Source organism: Sus scrofa, chromosome 2 (genome assembly GCF_054392235.1).
Source record: "Sus scrofa isolate SSC_HxYL_T2T_F1_AM1 chromosome 2, Sscrofa_HxYL_maternal_Yorkshire_Landrace_v2.0, whole genome shotgun sequence".
In the NCBI taxonomy this organism is placed as follows: domain Eukaryota; kingdom Metazoa; phylum Chordata; class Mammalia; order Artiodactyla; family Suidae; genus Sus; species Sus scrofa.
Genome location: NC_139384.1, coordinates 153,931,368 through 153,948,939, shown reverse-complemented (window position 1 = coordinate 153,948,939; position 17,572 = coordinate 153,931,368). Strand labels below are relative to the sequence as shown.

Below are 17,572 nucleotides of genomic sequence, written 5' to 3'. Positions count from 1 at the left end.
TGGAATGGAGGGGAACGTGAGCGTATTATTTCTGTTTGCCTTGTGGTCGGTACATTTTCAGGCTTTTGTTAATAGGAAGGGACTCAGCCCTGACCAGCAGATAATCTCAGCCTCTGCAGCTCATGGGATCTGTGGAGTTGGGCATCGTAGGAGGCGAAGGGCACACAAACACCATCCAATGGCTCCAAACCCACAGGGGCTCTTAGTTACGACAAGTGACACTGTCGTCCCCACACGCCTATTCACACCCACACAAGCACATGCATGCACAGTACACTCAAAGTCTCCGTGAAGGTACGCTCCCCCACCAGGGGCCCCGGAACGAACACATGAAGGATGCTGACGTTTTCAAAGACGACTTTCCAAAAACAGGCTTAAACGCCTCTCTCCCTCGCTTCTCCTTCAGCAGCAATGCCTCGCTAGCAGGGCTGGCTGGTTTGCCTGTGACCCTTGGTGAAAGCGGATGATCTGGGGTGACCAAGATCAAGGAGGGGGGATTCCGCCGTGGAGGGTCCTCTGTGCACACGTGGGAGAACAGCCTTCCTCCTCGGCTCTCCCGCGATCCCCCAGGAGCCGGCCTATCCCATATAGATGTGTTTCTGCCACTTGGCCCAAATGTCGAAATGATTAGTTACAGCTCTGCACTTCCCCACACATACCTGCGCGGGCCTTCCCAGTCACAGACGTGTGTTTACACACACACACACACACACACACACACTACATACCAGAGAAAGGTTTGAATGCTGCTGAGAAGGCCTCCCGACCCTGTCAGCTGGTCACATGCCTCTCACAGATCCCACCACTAAATATATATTCCTCAGGAGTCCCCAGTTGAGAATCAAATACCTCTGGTCAAGGCAACGCACCCTCAAGTTACCATCTAACATTTTGATGGGAACAGACTCTGCCCAGGGCACTACTCCCTTCCCAGGCTGGCTGATGGTCACTCATGCTGCAGGTCTGATCTGGCTTCCCTGCCTGCTCCCTCTTCCCCCGGAATAACTGCCTCCACTATAAGTGTCGTTAAATGATTAGCTGTGCCATGTCATTGGTGTAGTTTGTGGCCACAATAAACTGAGAGCTCCACTTGGTTAGGGCCGCCTTTCTTGTTTGTCACTGTACCCTGCAGTGCCTAACCCGGTGCCTGGTACAAAGCAGAGGCTCGATAAAGCTTACATGAAGTTGGAGCGTTTGAGGAAAGGCGTGCCAAGGAGAAAAAGAGGCACAAAAAGGTCAGAGGGTCCCCAAATCTTTTCATCTTGGGCCTCTGAATATCGGTAGCCTTGCCTTTCCTCACCTGCCAAAGTGACACCCCTTCCCCCTGCCTGGGGCATGTTAAGATGCTTAATGGGATCACACAGGTGGACAGCACGAGGTCCCAGGGGACAGAGACATCTCGGCTGGAAGAAACAGGCTCGAGGGGCAGCCTGGCCTGGTCTGTCCGGCCCGCTTTTCCGAATGTGACTAAGAGTTCATACCTCTATGAAGTCTTGTGTGAGGAATCCTCTATTCTAGATGTTTCCTGGTAATTGAGATGTACGATGTGTGTTGCTGAGAATGTATGGTGTCAATAACAATGACAAAAATATTTACAGCTTTGCATTAACGAAATGTACTTACATCTACCGAAAGCTTTCTATGTGCCAAGAACAGAACCCAGCATTTTATAAAGGGTTATATATAATTATTTCAGTTAATTCCGTCTCTTAAGTACATATTATTCCCGTTTTACAGATGGGGAACAGGCTCAAAGAGATGAAGTCATTGGCCCCAGGTCACACTAGGGCCAAACTAGGAACAGTTGAGTCAGGACAGGACTCCGGAGGCCAAGCTTTCACTCTCTGGGATACACAACCTTCTCTTTTAAGCCCACAAGGAGCCGCCAGCCCACCCCTTACCCCCGGACTTTCATACTCACTCAGCAGGCAGAAGGGGATGCCGTTTATAGACCTGGGACCGATGCGGGATCTTGGAAGCTGCCATTACTTCCTTGTCCTAGAAGCACCTAACATGGCTCCTGATTCCTAGCATCGGAGATGAGAAGAGATGCCAGAACATCTGGAATTGTAGGAGGAGGCAGACAGAAACAGCTGGGAGGTACCCATGCCTGGGCGTCCCCCAGCAAGACACTCCTGGGCGCCGGCCCTCCCGCCTGAGAGATGGGCCCATGTCAGCCTTCCCTCTGGATTTCTCCTCTCTCAGTGGTGATTCTCAGGGCTCCCTTTGGAATGATGACCTGAGGCAGGTGATAGGTGAGCCACACGGGGCCACATAAACCAAAGCCAGTCAGGGCGAGGAGGGACCTGCTCCTGAGCGTGGGCCCTGTTCTCCTGGGACCTCCCGCAGGGTCCAGCCCCTTCCAGGAAGTGAGAACGACACTGGACACGGGGTGGTGGCCCCCCTTTGCCCAGCCCTCCCTAGTGCACTGACTCCAGCTTTATTCCTCCAGGGCTTGGCTGGCCTCACGCTCCATAGAGACAAATGAGGACTGGACCCAGCGAAGACCCCTAAGGTTCCAGATTCGTGCGGCTGAAACTCAGTCCGTGTTGCAGACACTTCTGGCTCGTCCTTTTCACCTGCATGGATCCTGGTGTTTCCCCTCCGGTCTGTGAACTCCTACAGGACAGGGTCTAAACCTGTGTTGAAAGTGGTCCGTTGGCACGCACGCTCTATGGCCACTTGCTTCTATGGTACTGTTTTCCGGGAACTGGACAGCTAGAGGGCACGTCCCTGACGCCCTTACAACTAAGAGCACTTGTGCGACTGGGAGGCCAACACGTGGAAGAGGCCTTCTTTGTGCTATCTTGAGCTTTCTGCTGGCAGGCCAGGTCCTGGAGACATGGGATTCTCCTGGAACAGTTCTTCCAGCTTCCTGGTCTCTTTTCCCTGATTCCTAGATGGCGAGGCCTGGCAGGTCTTTAATTTGACAGTCCCAGTGGTGGCCCTCTGAGTCCCCATCCTGCTGATCGGGGCATATGTATTCCATCTCCTCGGTATGAGCGCTCTTGGCACAGCTTCCGGGAGTCCATCCACTCTGCAAGTGATCTTAATGTTTTGGTAAGCACTCCATGCCTATATTAAGTTCCCTTCCGTTTAAAATACCTAGAGTAGTTTCTGTTTCCTGTACCGAAACAAGCCCTCCGAAAGCTGTGAAATGGCTTCTTGGAAAAACTGGTCAGGAGAGTGAAGGGTAGGAAGGCAGGTGAGCAGAAGCAAACATACATGATCATAAATCAGCTTCTGTTACTCACAACCGGTAGATTTTCCCATTTAGAGTATAAGAAAGATAGAGGCAGGAGCAGAGCAGGTAGGCAGGTAGGCACAGAAATAGACGTATACTTCAGGGGTCATAAGGGTTCTACAGAGAGGAGAGGCAGGCCAATAAGCACACGGTTCAAATGTGGGAATTCAGAAATCTGTTACAGATCCACCCCTGAATGCAGATTAATGTGTGTGACACTTTGATACACAGAGCGAGAGAGAGAGAGAGAGGGCGCATGACTCAGGATTCTCTCTCCTGGTCTGAAAACTCAACCCCTTTATTTACTATGATGGACCCAAATGGGATGAAGAATGATGCAGAAGGTAGAAGGGGTGTGTGTGTGTGTGTGTGTGTGTGTGTGTGTGTGTGTGTGTTTAGCAGGATAAGAATCAAGGCGAAGTGATAAGACTGCAGAGGAAGAAAGAATGAAGTAGGAATAATGAAGAAAGAGCTGGAAGTAGGTGGGAGGAATAATGGGAGTGAACTTAAACTTAAAGGAGAAGACGAGGCGAATGCAAGGGTGTTTGAGGGCAGATAAGCAAGAAAACCAACCTCCTCGCTTCTGAATAAACTAATTTCGGTTGCACGGAGCCTGGAAAATGGCGAGCATTGGATGCACGTTTGCTGAACGGAAGAACGAAGCGAGGAAGGCTGAGGGGGGCGGGATCACACAGGATGGGCTTCGTAGGCGCTGACAAGCACTACACCTTACCAAGTTTCACCACGAGGCAGGCATTCCGCTAAGCACCTTACATGCATGTCATTTGAAATCCACGCAAGGGCTCTATGAGCCAACTGTTCGGTTATCCCCATTTTAGAGATGAAGAAACTGAGGCTCGGACCGGTTAGGCGCCTCATCCAAGGTCACAGAGACTATAAGTGGCAGAATCAGGATTTAAACGATCACTCATTTGACTTCCAAAGCAGTGTTTACCACCGCCAGAGAATCTGTACTCCCCTTTGAGTCAAAGGTCGGTCCACCCCCTCCCCCATGAGTTTAGACGGGGACCCCAGGGGACATGCTCCCGCCGGCCCACGCAGAGGAGGAGAGGGCTAGCCGAGGGAGGATGGGGTAAGCAGCTGGGGCCGGGCCAGGCTCCCCATCTGGGGAGGGACCGTGTTAAAGCCTCATCTTCAACAACACACAGAAAAACCATTGGAAACTTAATCATCTCCCAGAATTATGATCCCTCCCCGCAGCAGGGAGCACATTAGCAGAGCTGGGAAATGATAATTCAGCAGCCCCCAACCCAGCAGGGAGAGCGAGAGAGAGGAGGAAGCCGGAGAGAGCGGGAAAACCGCCGGAGCGGCCCGCCGGGGTGGGGGAGGGCGAGGGCCGATGCCAGCGGCGAGGCCTGAGGGCACGCGACCCTTCACCTCTGCTCGGGGAGGGCCGGGCCCAAGCTGCTCCTTGGGTCCCTTCTCAGCACCCAGGAGTCCCCCTGTCCGGAGCGGCACCCAGGCGCACCCAAGCCGGCCGCGCGCGGCGGTGCTGGCGTGGGTGGGGGCGAGCAGCGAGCTCCCCGCCCGTTGGGGCCGCCTGAGCCCCGTCTCTTCCGACGGCACCGCGGCGAATCGCTGGTCTGTCAGAACCCGAGGTGCTGGACAGCTCCCAGCCCCGGAGAAGGTTCTCCGGAGCGAGCTGGGGGGCGGGGCCCGGCTTCCCCCACGGGCGGTCCGCACCCTCCGGCGGGGAAGCGCCAAGGCTGCCCGAGCTGGTGGGGGGCGGGGGCCGGGGGTCGTGAAGGGGTCCCGTGCAGATCTGGCGGGGACCTGGGGACTGGAGCCCTGGGGCCAGCTGCTCCAGACGCATTCCTTCCTTCTGAGTCGAGACCCCCTACTGTCCCCCCCACCCCCATCAGGGACAATGGTGCCTTTAGCCCCCAGAGATGAATAGGGCCTTTGAGAGCCGCACGCCACGGGGTCAGCGGCGGCCACCGGGTCCCGGAGCTGCCCAGCCTGCAGAGCGCGGAGCCCCTGGTCTGGAGCGAGTATGCGGTTCTGGGGGGAGGGAAGGTACCCTATGGTCCCGTCTCAGACCAAGACGAGTGGCTCTTGGGAAAGAGAGCCACCCCAGAGCAGGCAATTCCCGGCAAAGAAGGGTTTTAGAGGCACCAGGAGAGAGGAAGCCCCTCTCTGTGCCTGCGAGGGGAGGTGGGGGGGTGGGAGGGGACAGGTGCGCGCCCTCTGCTCAGGAGGTGTAGGAAAGTCAGCTCTGAGCAGGCAGAACCTGCCCGGCTTTTGCCACCTCCTCTCTCCCCTTCCCAAATCAAGGTCCCACTCTCCCTTGGGATGGGGCATCTTCCTCACTGTCTCAGAGCCCAGGTCCCTTCCTCCGGGGCTGCCCCTGAGGTCTGGTCTCTCCTCCTGTCTCCCCTCCCCTCCCCTCCTCACACAGCACAGACTATCCTGTTTCTATGGCAACAGGCCCAGCAAGGCTCTGCCAGGAGGCCAAGGCCACTACTGCTCTTGGTGGCGAGGGGGCTGGAGGAATTGAAAGTAAGGAGCAGGAGGTGAGTCCTAGCTACTCCCCGGAAGGGGATGAAGATCTGCTGAGCGCGAGCGTTTCACTGCTGGAGGGGCAGCAAGAAGAGGAGCCCGAGATCGAATTTTGCAATGTGATTGAGGCAGAGTTGAGGTGCTCCTTCTTGTTCCACGGGTCCTTAGTGTTCCAGAAATCTAGACGAGCCCCCTCAGAGGGGAAATCAGTGGGTGGAGAACGAAGGGAGATGGGTCGTACCAAGGGCTTTGCCCCTTCCTCTCTCACATGAGGTGCTATTGTTTGGCCCTCCTGGAAACATGGGCAGTGAGAGAAGGAGGAGGCCCCCCAGGAAACTAAAAGGCCATGGGAGGTGAAATTGGGGTGGACGTGGATATTCAGGGCTTCTCAGGAATCTCCTTAGGCAAGTGGGGCTGCGGGTGGCCGGAGGCCTGGGAGGGTCAGATGCTCTGTGGCATGTCCCCCAGGACCTCCACTGAGAGTCGGGCTGGGGTGGGTGGGTCTGGATGCTGCAGCTCCTCCCCTCCATCCGTCCCGCCAGGATGCCAGGGTGTGAAAAGAAGAGAGTGGCGGTGGCCAAGTACGGACTGGGGGCAGAGGAAGATGCCTGAGGAAGAAGGGGTCAGTAGAGGGGTGAGTGGGGTGGGGTGGGTGTCGATGGTGAGGGCAGCTAGAGAACTTAGAGGCTTGACTGTCAGCTCCTGGAAAGGGAACTCCAGCGTTCATGCCCTCCCAGGGCTCCCATCTCAGGCAAAGCTGCCTCCTGGGCAGGGACTGTTGGAAATCTCAGAGTCCTGGGAGAGTGTGTTGGGGGAAGTCCCTTGGGAAGGGGCCTCCCAGGTTATCAGAAGGTTCAGCAAAACTTCCCTGGGGAAGAGGGGGGAGTAAAAGGGGGTCCCTTGGGAGCCTGAAGTTTCCTGGACCTGAGCCATCGGCTCTCCCTCTGCCAGAGCCCCCAGCACAGCCGTTTTGGTGTTTGCTTATTTTGGTTATTTTTTGATGAGATATTTTGGTGCTGTGCACACTGCCTCCTGTTGCCATGGCAGCCGTGACAGGGGCTGAGGCACCGTGAGAAAAATACCAAAATTAATGAGTGAGCGAAAGTGCAGCCGAGAGAAAAACAAGGTTAAAAAAAAGAGTTAAAACAGTAATGAAAACAGGCTTCCCAGCTCCAGAGCAAAGCAGCTGCCGAAGCCTCCCCAGAGTAGCTGCAGCCCCCAACCCCCACCAGCCTCGGTCGGGCTCCTGGCATCTCCAGACCTCAAGGCACAACTCACTTGCCTTCCCCCACCCAGCCAGTTACAGACGCCACCACAGCCATTCGGGACCCATCCCAAGTACAACAGTAGAATAGCTCCAACAGCAGATCAGCTCCCATCTCAGGTAGCATCCAGCCTCCCAGAACAGCTTCCCAGGGAACAGCTTCTCATCTCCTAGGCAACAGAGTCTGGGCTATGCCCCCCCCCCCCCACATCAGTGGTCCAGCTATAGCACCGGGAAATGGCCTCCCAGCTACACTTGAGCTTAGGAGCTATGGCCGCAGACATAACAGCATCCCAGCTAGAGTCCTGCACACAATAACAGCCCAGTCACAAGCCTGGGCAACAGCATCTTAGCTATAGCCAATCCTCTGTATGCTGTCATCACAGCTATAGCTTTAGGACCAATCGCATCCCAGCTACAGTCCTATACACAACAGTGGCTTTGCTCTTATCCCAGGTAACAGCCTTCCTCCCAGGTACAGGCTCCTAGCAACAGTCTCTCATCTCCTAAGACCTAAGCAATGGATACAGCTACAGCTCTACCTACGTCATATTAACAGAACAGCTTCTCAGCTATAGCCGGTTTCAAGTGTGCCAGCCTCACACCTATAGCTTTAAGCCTAACAGCATTTCAGTTACAGCTCTTCTCTCAACATGCACACATGAACACACACACGCACAGACACACACGGCATGGCAACAGCTTCTCCAACAATAATCCGATCTGGTTATAGCCTAGGCACACCAGCATCATAGCATCACGACAGTGTCTCAGCTGCAATCAGAGGCGAGGGTTTTTGTTACAGTGCCAGGCTCCTCCACGGCATCCTAACTTTCTTAGCCACAGGCCATACCAGGAACATATATATCATAGCGAGGGCCTTAGGCCACAAGCCGCCCAAGCACTCCCATGCCTAGCATCCCCCAGGGTCCAATCCCCGGCCACAGGCTCAGCTGGACTCTCAGGCACCATCAGTTTAGAAGCCATCCAGCTCTCTACTTGCCAGCCAGGTCCTCCTCCCAGGTTGGTATGGAGCCAGGAGCCTGGCTTCTCTCTTCTTCAAAGGTGGCCTCCCAGTCTCTGCCCTTCACCTGCCCTCCTTCTTGAGGAATGCAGCCCATCCCCGATCCCCACATCTGCACTGTTCCCCCCCCCCCCCCCCCCTCAGGTCCCCAGCAGAGCCCGGCCTGGCAGCGGGGGAGGGGCAGGAGGGGGTGGGAGCAGGGAGGAGAATGGACACACCCTGGTGGGGCCCTGGCCCAGTTCTGCTCCTGCCACTTGGTGCAGGATTTGGGTTTGATGGTGGTGGAGCCGGGAGGACGGAGGAGAACATCTGGGAGATTAGCATTTCCTGCCCAGCTCTGCGGCTGCCTATCTTGCTCAGCCCTGAGCAAGGGAGGAGAACAGAGGAGCCTTTGAACGGCTCTCAGCTAGCAGACTAGGGAGGGTTTGCTGCACTGGGCAGCGGGCGCACGCTGGGGGCAGGGAGGCTGGGGCAGCTCCTCTGTGGAAGGTTTCTTGTCTCTGGGCCACTGATTCCTCCCTTGGAGCTGTGCGCAGTGATGGGGAGCATATGAGTTTTGCAGGGGACGAAAGAAGCCACTTACAGGACAGATCCTTCTTTCACTAGCCCACCCCCTCTCCCATCCAGAGCCCCCCACCTGGGCCCTTAGGGCTGAGGGCTGGGAGTGCGGACTAGAGCAGGGCTCAGGCCAGAAAGGAAGTCCCGCTGGGGGGAGAGATCTTAGGAAGCCCTTGGCTGGCCAGAGGGCCCACCCTTAACCTTGAAGAGTGTTCCACTGAGAAGTCAAGTATCGGAGGGGAGGGAGCAGAGGAAATAGACAAGGGACAGAAGAGTGGCAGAGATGGGAAATGGGGACAGACAGGGGGAGGAGTCAGAGGCCAGGGCCCAGAAAGGCCCAGCAACCAGGCATCCCATAATAGGGCTTTTCACGCCCGGCCACAGGCCTTGCCAGGGACAGCCTTTCTCACTCTTCTGACCTAGAACGCTGCGTTGGCCTACAAGTGGCAAGAGGCTAGAGATGGTATGGGACTGGGGCACTGGCCAGCCTGGGGTACCAACCCCTGAGCGAAGGGAAAGGCGTTCCCAGGCTGCTCGGCGACCTCTAGATGGCGCCAGAGAGCCGGAGCTGAGCAGGAGAAACTGAGCACCGAGTGTGTGAGACACTGCGTGTGACACCGTGTGTGACTCGGTGTGGAGGGAGCGTGTGGCACTGCGAGGGCGTGTGACACGGGCCGTGACACCGCACGGCTTCGTGGGGTAGGGGCCCTCGTGACTCTCTGTGCATGTGCGTGTGTCCCTGGTAAATGTGTTGGGGCCACAGCTCCAAGGCGCCCAGAGGGCAGGTGCCTGGGGGACCCTCTCAAGGCCCCAGCTCAGGCGCGTCACCTCACCCCCACACTTGTATATCTCCCCATCCTCATTCTCGGGGAGCCCCCGGGTCCCCTTACCTTGCCCCTCCCACGGTCCCCTCCAAGCCCCACCCCCACGGCTTGCGCGGCCACCGAGGCTGACCGCTCTGCGGCTTCGGCCAGAGGGGGAGGGGCGGCCTTCCCCGGAGCGCAGTGGGGAGGGAGGGCCGCTCGGGGGTGCCGTGGGGGTCTGGGCGGCAAGAAGGCGGATCTGGGGGAGCAGATGCCCAGAGAAGACGCCGGGGGAGACATTTCCCCAGCCTCGACTTCCCCGCGGGCAGGGTAGGGGACAGGTGTTCGAGGCAGCTTAGAAAAGCAATTCGGGAGGGGTCCCAGATGGGGGCGCGGGGGGGGGGGGCGCTGAGAGGAAGAGCAGCAGCCAGGGAGGGGGACAGCCTGCGTCTGCTCGCCTTGGGGGGCGGGGAGCTAGCAAAAGGGGTCCTGGCTTTGGGGAGCGGTGCTCGGGTCCCCTCCCAGCAGGACCAGAGCGGTCCTGAGCTCCACCTCCCGGCGGGCGGAGGGGGGACGCCGAGTGGCGGGCGGGCGGGCGGGCGGGCCGGCCGGGAGGGAGGGGGAGGGAGGGGGCGGGCCCGGCTGTGCGCTCTGCTCGCTGCTGGCTCCGCCGCCGCCGCCGCCGCCGCCACCGCCGCCGCCTCACACACACTCGGGGAGCGGGAGCGCGGCGCGGACGCCGAGCCGCCGGGGCTGCTGCGCCCAGAGCCAGCCGGAGCCGGAGCCGGAACCGCAGCGCCAGCCCGAGGGAGCCGCAGCCCGGGCCGGGGCCGGGGGCGGCTCATGGACTGCAGGGCCCGCGGCCGGCGCTGCCCCGAGGCGGGTAAGGATAGGTGGCGGTGGAGGCGGTGGTGGCTCCCGGCCGGGAGCGGCCATGGCCGGCGGGAGCCGAGGGAGGGGCGCTCAGCCGAGCGAGGCCACCGGGGCCCAGTCGGGGCTGGGCGCGCCGAGGCAGAGGTGGGGGCGGCTGGGAGCTCGGAGTGGGGGTGGCGGCCGGGGCACCCTGGCTTTTAAGGTCCGCCGCCCGAAGCCGAGCGCGGAGAGGGGGTGCTGGACCGGACCCCAGCTAGGCGTCCTGCACTCCGGCGCGCTTGGAGCCGCGGGGATCCGGGGGCTCGGGGAGCGCAGGGGATGGAGATGGTTTGGGGAAGCGCGCAGCCTCGGGGGGGGGGGGGCTCCCCGCGGACGGAGCCAGCAAGGACCCTCACCCACCATGCACACACACACTTGTTGGGCGACCGGTTCGGATCACTCAGGCGCCTGCAGCTCCCCGGGGGCACCCGGAGGGCCAGACGACGGACATAGGCACACGCATACATACATATGTGCACACAGGCAGACCTCCCGCCCACAGGCGCCCACTGGGGCACCGTCACTAGCTCAGAATCCGCCTGGGCGTCTTCACGCTCAGCTGCACGGACACACAAACCGTGGCCATAGAGAGCAACAGAGCACAAGCGGGTGTGATGTTCGGCGACATGGACACACAAACACAATCTCATGTATGTCACGGCCACAGTTCTCCAGTTGAACATTCAAAACCCAGCCTCGCACACACACACACACACACATACACACATATTCCTTTAAGGAACACACCCTAACATAAATTATGTTACACTCCCTGGCCGGAACATAGTACACAATACACGTCTGGCTTGCACCCCTTGGGTGCACCCATAAACACAGAACCCAGTGTCTCAGCCCACGCCTTGACGGCACACACCCTAACACAGCAAGTGGCACCCCAAACAGCGCCTCACGGTCACAAACACGGAATCCACTGCTTCACACATCTTAACAGTGGGTGTCACAAACACCTTCCACCAACAGTGTCACATTACACCTTGCAGCGTACACACGCGAACACACAACGCTCTCTGCCTCGCTCTCAGAGGCCGGATTCCATCAGGGGAAGCCGCCGGGCCGCCCGGGAAGCCCCTGGCGCCCCTTTCCCGGTATCCGGACCGTGTTAGTGTAAATATCGGCCAGCGGGAACCCTAGGGGCAGGCCGGCCTCGCTCCCGGGCGAGCGCCTCCCCACCCCCACTCCGGGGCCGGCCGGCCGGCCGGGTGTTCCCGGAACGAGCTGGACCTGGCAGGCCGCGCCATCCCGCCTGCCCGGCGCTCCCGGGCCCTAGGTCCCTGTGCAGAGGGGGCGAGCCCTGGGCGGTGTTTGCGACCCTCTTCGAACCGTTTCGCTGCGTTCTCCGAGCCACCTGGGTCCCCAGCACGCCTCGGCCCCGCACACCTGTCTGTCCCTCACACCTGGGCGTCCCCTCCGCCTGGTCCCGGCTGCAGGCCAGCGTCGCGGGCGCGGCAAGGCCCGGGGACCAGGCCGGAGCCCGCGGCCCGCGCAGGGGCGAAGCTGGCCGGCGAGGCTCGCGCCCCTTACCCCCGGCGGCCCCGGGAGCCCAGACCTCTGGGTTCTGTTTCTCAGCAGCGCTCGGCGACCATTCCTTCCAGCCGGAATCACGCCGGCGGCTTTGGGGGCTCTGAGTGCTGAGCGGGAGCCCAGACCCCGATCTGGCCGCCGCCGAGGGTCCGTTTCCGAGAATTTCTCCTCCCCGCCCGGCTCGCCGCTTTGTGATCCCGGCGCCGGCTCCCTCCCCGCCCCCGCCGGGCTCCCGCTGCGCTGCCCCCGCCGACGCCGGGCTGCGGGGCACCCTAGGCGGCGGCCAGAGCTGCGGAGGAGGGATTCCCCGCAGCCGCCCGGGGCTGGGGGCGCCTGTCCCCGCGCCGCGTTCCCGCCGGGCCCGCAGCGCGCGGAGCGGGGGTGGGGGTGGGGCCGGCCGAGCCCGAGGACCGTGGAGCCGCCGACCCACCTCCCGCGACACGCACGCCGAGGCCTCTCGGAGGAGACGCCCGCGCGCGGGTGTGTGCGGGGAGCGCCCTGGCCACGGCGGCGGTGTGGGCGCGGGGAGGGGGGGGCGTTGCCGACAGGCGCCCGGAGCCTTCCATTACCCACCTGCTCTGGGCCAACCCTTGCCAGGAGGAGGGCGCCCGGAAGGTGTTTGTGACAGTCCTGAGGTCTGGGGCGGGGGGACTTTCTTGACCCGGGGGTCTGGGAGGATTGAAATCTGTAATTATCGCTAGAGCCGGGCAGAGGGTGGAATGCAGGAGAGGAATGAGAGGGGCCTCCAGAGGCCCAGGGGTGGTAGAGGAGCAGGTCTGGCTTCAGTTCTGGCCGCATTTAGTTTCTGCCCTTGGCACTCCCACCCCCACTCCAATCCAGGATAAAAGGGATTTCAGCTGGAAAGCGGCGTCTTGCTGGTATGCCACCCTCCTGGCAGAGGGGCCGCTGCCGTGGCTACTTGGTCGGGGGAGCTGGGCCAGGTCGCCAGAGCGAGCTAACTGCTGCGGAGGGTCAGGTGGCCGCGCAGCGGCAGGCCTGCGAGGGTTGGGGGGAGGAGCTGAGTGGGAGTCAGGGCTCCGGGAGAGAAGATGGGAAGGAGGCCCTTCCGACTCGTGGGGGGTGAGGGCTGCCCCTACCAGGAGTGAGCATAGGCGGTGCTGCAGAGAGAGAGAGTCTTTCAACCATGTATTGAGCACCTACTGTCTTCCAGAGCCTATGGTGGGTGATGAGGATGCTGTAGTAAGATACCATCCTTGCCACCATAGGTCTTCCCAACTGGTAGGGGATTGGTTTGTTCATTTCTTGAACTAATGAGCACCTACTGTGTGTCTGATGCTGGAAATGTAACACCGTATTCAGTGATGAAAAGATAGCTGTCCTTTATAATGTAATAGACCTCAATGTATAAGATCTCATTTAATCCTCCCAAATAACTGAAGAAGCAGGATTATTTCCATTTCACAATATGAAACTATGTTCAGAGAGGCGAAGTCACTTGGCCAAGGTCACACAGCTAGGAAGTGGCGGAAGAAGGGTTCGAACCCCAACAATCTGACTCAAGAATGCAGGTGCCTGGAAACCCTGCAGAGGCTGATAGAGGACTGTGAAAGGGAAGGGAGAGGAGCCAGGCTGCGCGCTTCTTCGCTGTGGGAAGCCTCTGAACAGCTCCACCCGCACCGCCCAGCTCGCCTCCCCTCTTCTCCCAGATGTTCGCTTTGTGCCTTGGTGTTTTGTGCCCACGGTGGCTGGTGTGTAATAGCACAGAGGTGAGGCTTGCGGCTCAGAGCTGACCTGGCCCCTGGGACGGTGCCGTGTGCCCTGTATGTTCCCTCCCTGGCCTCGGCGTTCAGCAGGAAGTGGACCCTGGTCCCCGAGCCGGGCTGGCAGCGAAGGCTCCAGGTGAACCCTCACCGTGGCCCTCCTTCCTCCCCAGTTGTTGACACAGACGGCGTTTTCCTTGCCCTTCTCTGGACTCTGGCCTCACGCCTCACTGTGCTCCCAGGCTGAGAGAATGAATCCCAGGCCCTGCCGAGGCGCCTGCTTCCCAGGGTCCTGGGTGCGCATGTCACTAGGTGGAGCTGGGGACCCCCCTGCCAGGGAGGCAGCCAGTGCCTGGGGAAGGGCAGATAAGGCGCTAATGGCCTCAAAGGCTGCCGCCTGGGGACTCACGACTCCCAATAACCTTCCACCAGGACAAAGTTCAGGGCTGGTGGGAGCTGGGGTGGGGGGGGCAGAGGGCCGCCTCTCTGTCACTCCTGGCTGTTCTGGCTCTCACCCCGCAGCTGGGGAGGGCTGGGGTCCTTCTGTCCTTGGACCCTAGGCTCTCCCTTTCTCTTTCCCTCCTTGCCCTGCCCTGCAGGTTTGGCAGCCACAGGGAGTGTGAGTGAGTGAGTGAGTGTGTGTGTGTGTGTGTGTGTGTGTGTGTGTGTGTGTGTGTGTGTTTGGGGGCAGGGGCCATAGTGACCCCTTTCTAGCCTCAGTGACCTCTGTTGATTTCCCGTCCCCCATCCAACCTTCTCCCTACGCACGTGAGAGGGATGCTTATTTCTCAAACCCCAGCTCTTCTGCCTACTACTTCTGTGACCTAAGGCAGTTGTTCTTTTTGGGCCTCAGTTTTATCCTCTGCACGAGGGGGAGCAGTGCGATCACATATAAGTAGCCCCTGTTTCAGAGGCTTGGAAGGATTCGGTGGCAGGTGGATGTCGATTTAGTAAAATCTCAGGGAGCGAGAGCAGGGCTGAGGATGAGCACGAGGGCAGCGCCGATGGGAGCGGGGATGAGAAGAGAATGTAGCCTTCTTTCTTCACTCCAAAGACCTAAGGCATCTCAGAGTTGTTCCCAGAAGGCTCTGGACCCTTGCTGCCTCCACCCGACTGCCTGTGCGTTTCTCCTGGTCCCTCTTCCAGAATCACAGTTCCTAAGGGTGGGGCCAGATGATATTCTTTATAAAAAAGCCTGAATCCTCTTCGACTCTTGCTTTTCCTCTGGGCAACCCTCCCCCATCCCTATTTCCCCCAAATTCCTCCTTCCTCCCCAGGAAACCCCCCCCCATCCTTCTTTGGTTTTCTCGCCAGCTCAGAAGTTAGATACAATCCTTTCCTGACTCATGAGGGCGACAGGGGTGAGTGAGTGAATGTGTGTGAGGGGCAGGGTGAGGAATGTGTCACAGGCGTGCTAGGTTTGTGCTGCCTGGGGGGCCTGAGGGGGCCCCTGGTTGCGACCCAAGATGGGAAGGGGAGCCCGGTGGGCGCTGAAGGTGGGCACTGAGTCGGTAGCTCTTAGAGCAGCTACAAATCACAGACAGCCTCCTGCCGCCAGACCGTGGACCTCTGGATTTGTAGCCAAAATTTGTGAGTGATCATTTTTCTTGGAAAAATTTGCAGCGTACTTTCATAAAATTCTTAAGGAGGATATGACCCCAAAAGATTACAAATCCTTAATCTGGAGAGAGTGCGCGGAGGCCAGCCATCCAGGCTTTATTGCTTTTCTTTGTCAGGTTTAGGGTCATTTCCAAGGAACCCCACCCCCGCAAGACGTGTGCACGGAGTTGGTGCTCACGTGACCCCATGCTCTGTGTGCTGTGGGGTGGGGTGGGGTGAGGGGGCGGGGTAGGGTGCCCAGAGGGGCGTGAGGGTCTTTGGAGACACGTGTGTTTGGGCTGAGGCGTGATGGCCAGATGAGCCCAGGGCCAGGTCCGTGCAGATGGAGGCCAAGTGGCTGGAGGATGGATCCAAACAGCAGCAGATAAATCCCTCCTTCCTTTAAAGAGATGAAGATGGCAGCTGGGAATAAACGCACAGGAAGCTGATAAGAGCTCCTCCGGCAGTGGGCGCCGCGACCCGACCCGGGAGGGGCTGTGCGTGTGTAAGGAAGCTGCATTCGGTGACCGCTGGCTGAGTCTGCTAGGCACCCAGACAGAGCAGGACTGCACTGGACCCCAGGGAGGTCTCAGCAGACTAGCGAAAATGGGCACAGGAACAAGCAGTGACCACGCAGTGAGTTCCAGGATAGGCCACGCCTGGGAGCTAAAATCGGCACAGTCATCCAGCAGCTATTGCTGAGCATCGGGAGTGGGTGGGCAGGGGGTCCAGGGCAAGGCCCTGAGGACAGAGGAGTAAACAAAGCAGAGTTTCTCTCCATCTCTGCTCACAGTCTCGTAGCAAAGACCAACAATTCCCGAACGGTGTCCCCAGCAGCTACCTGACTGCCGTTGTGAGTGCTTGGAGGGAGCTGCTGTCCCCATCCCTGCTCTTCACTCTGCCGCCTTACATGTGTCACATGGGTACAACCTAACCACAGGGCCAAGTTAGAACCACTGTCAGCTCCTCAACAGCAGACTGCATCTGTCTTGTCTGCCACTGTGTCCCACTGCCCAGGAACGAGCCTGGGACATTGGAAGGGCCCGGACGTTCACTGAAAGATAAACAAGCACCTGCAGTGTACCCAGCTCCGTGAGGATGCATGGGTGGGGCTGGGGGTGAGTGTCGGGAGCCCGGTCCCCCCCCCCATCAGGGTGCTGGGAGAGGCAGAGAGCACAGGAATGGCTTCGCAGTCCGCCGTCGAACCACAGGGGCGGGCGGGTCCCAGGCCCCGGTGATTCATCGCCGCGGGACTGGGACACACAATGCGAGGCTGTGCGTTGGAGGGAGGAGAGGTCACCGTGGGAGGGCTTCCCGGGCCGCCAGAGCCTGTCTTCGTGGGGCGGGTGTGGCCCGTGACAGGGTCTGGGGTGCAATTTCCAGGTGTGGGGCCGTCTTCCAGGAGCAGGTAGGGAGCTGGAGAGATGAGATGGAGCCTGAGCCTTTGTGAAAAGTGCTGGGCCAGAGACTTGGGGGTTGAATAGCAGGCCTGGCCAAAGAGGTGCTCAGAGCGGAGGAGGTGGGCTAGTGTGGGGATGGGGGTACCGCTTGTGGTGGGCTGGAGCATGTTGGGGGGGACAGGCAGGAAGAGGCAGCTACGAGATCCCCTGGCCTAGTGCAGGCGGGGAGGGGGCCAGGGGCTCAGTTCCCCGAGAGCCCGAGCAGGGGTGCGGGCGGCGGGTGGGGAAAGGCTGCCGGTGTCATTGGTGGCTCTGTCCCAGTTAGACCTGCTGGGCTCCCACTTGCTACGGACAGGCCAGGGCAGCTCGCAGTGCCAATTCCAGGGCTGGGCAGCTCTGACCACAGTCCTGACCCCAGCCTTGACCTCTGCCTTGCTCTTCCCCAAACCTGCCAGTGAAGAGGGCGGGCGGAGGAGGCCGGGGAGCCGCGCGTGTGCGCAGAGCCATGCGTGCTTGGAAGGTCAGGGAGGCCCTGCACCTGCTCCTCAACCTGACCTGTTTTCAAGCCTTGGTGGGTGCCCAGTTCAGGCTGGCCCGTCCTGGGGATGGGGACCTTGGCACCAGGGGCGATGACTGTCGGAGGAGAGGGATTGAGCGGTCCTGCATCTCAGACGGGAGAGGAACGTCACTCCTCCTCCCTCCGGCCGCTGTGAGCGGCCCTCAGTGGGGGCTGCACTGATCCTGCCAATATGGGGGCGGGGGGTGCAGGCCTTACTTTCCACCTGCCGTGTCCGCCTGTCTCAGTATCAGGGTAATTAGCATGGGTGACTAAGGCGGGCCGCTGTGGGGAAGGAGGTGTTGGGCAAAGCAGAGTGGGGGGGGGCGGGGGGAGGATCAGGGCGTTCCATGGGCGGGACGGCTCTAGGCCTGTTCCGGGCCCTACCGGCTCCTCCAGCTGGGGCAGACACTGCTGCTCCACCCAGCT

General features: G+C 59.8%; 1 protein-coding gene across 2 annotated transcripts in view; it reads left to right on the top strand.

The window, feature by feature from the left end:
- The first annotated feature begins 6,304 nt into the window (after nucleotides 1–6,304).
- PCDH1 (protocadherin 1) overlaps nucleotides 6,305–17,572 on the top strand; it is a 29,058-nt gene continuing 17,790 nt past the window's right edge. Inside the window, exon 1 of one of the 2 annotated variants that reach the window (XM_085014837.1) lies at nucleotides 6,305–6,386. Coding sequence is in view for 1 of the 2 variants with exons in the window: in XM_021084939.2 (XP_020940598.1) it covers nucleotides 10,257–10,296 (40 nt within the window). In the remaining variant the exon portion in view is untranslated. Of the gene's footprint in view, nucleotides 6,387–10,088; nucleotides 10,297–17,572 lie in introns of those variants that run through there. The other variant, XM_021084939.2, reaches the window with a different exon arrangement.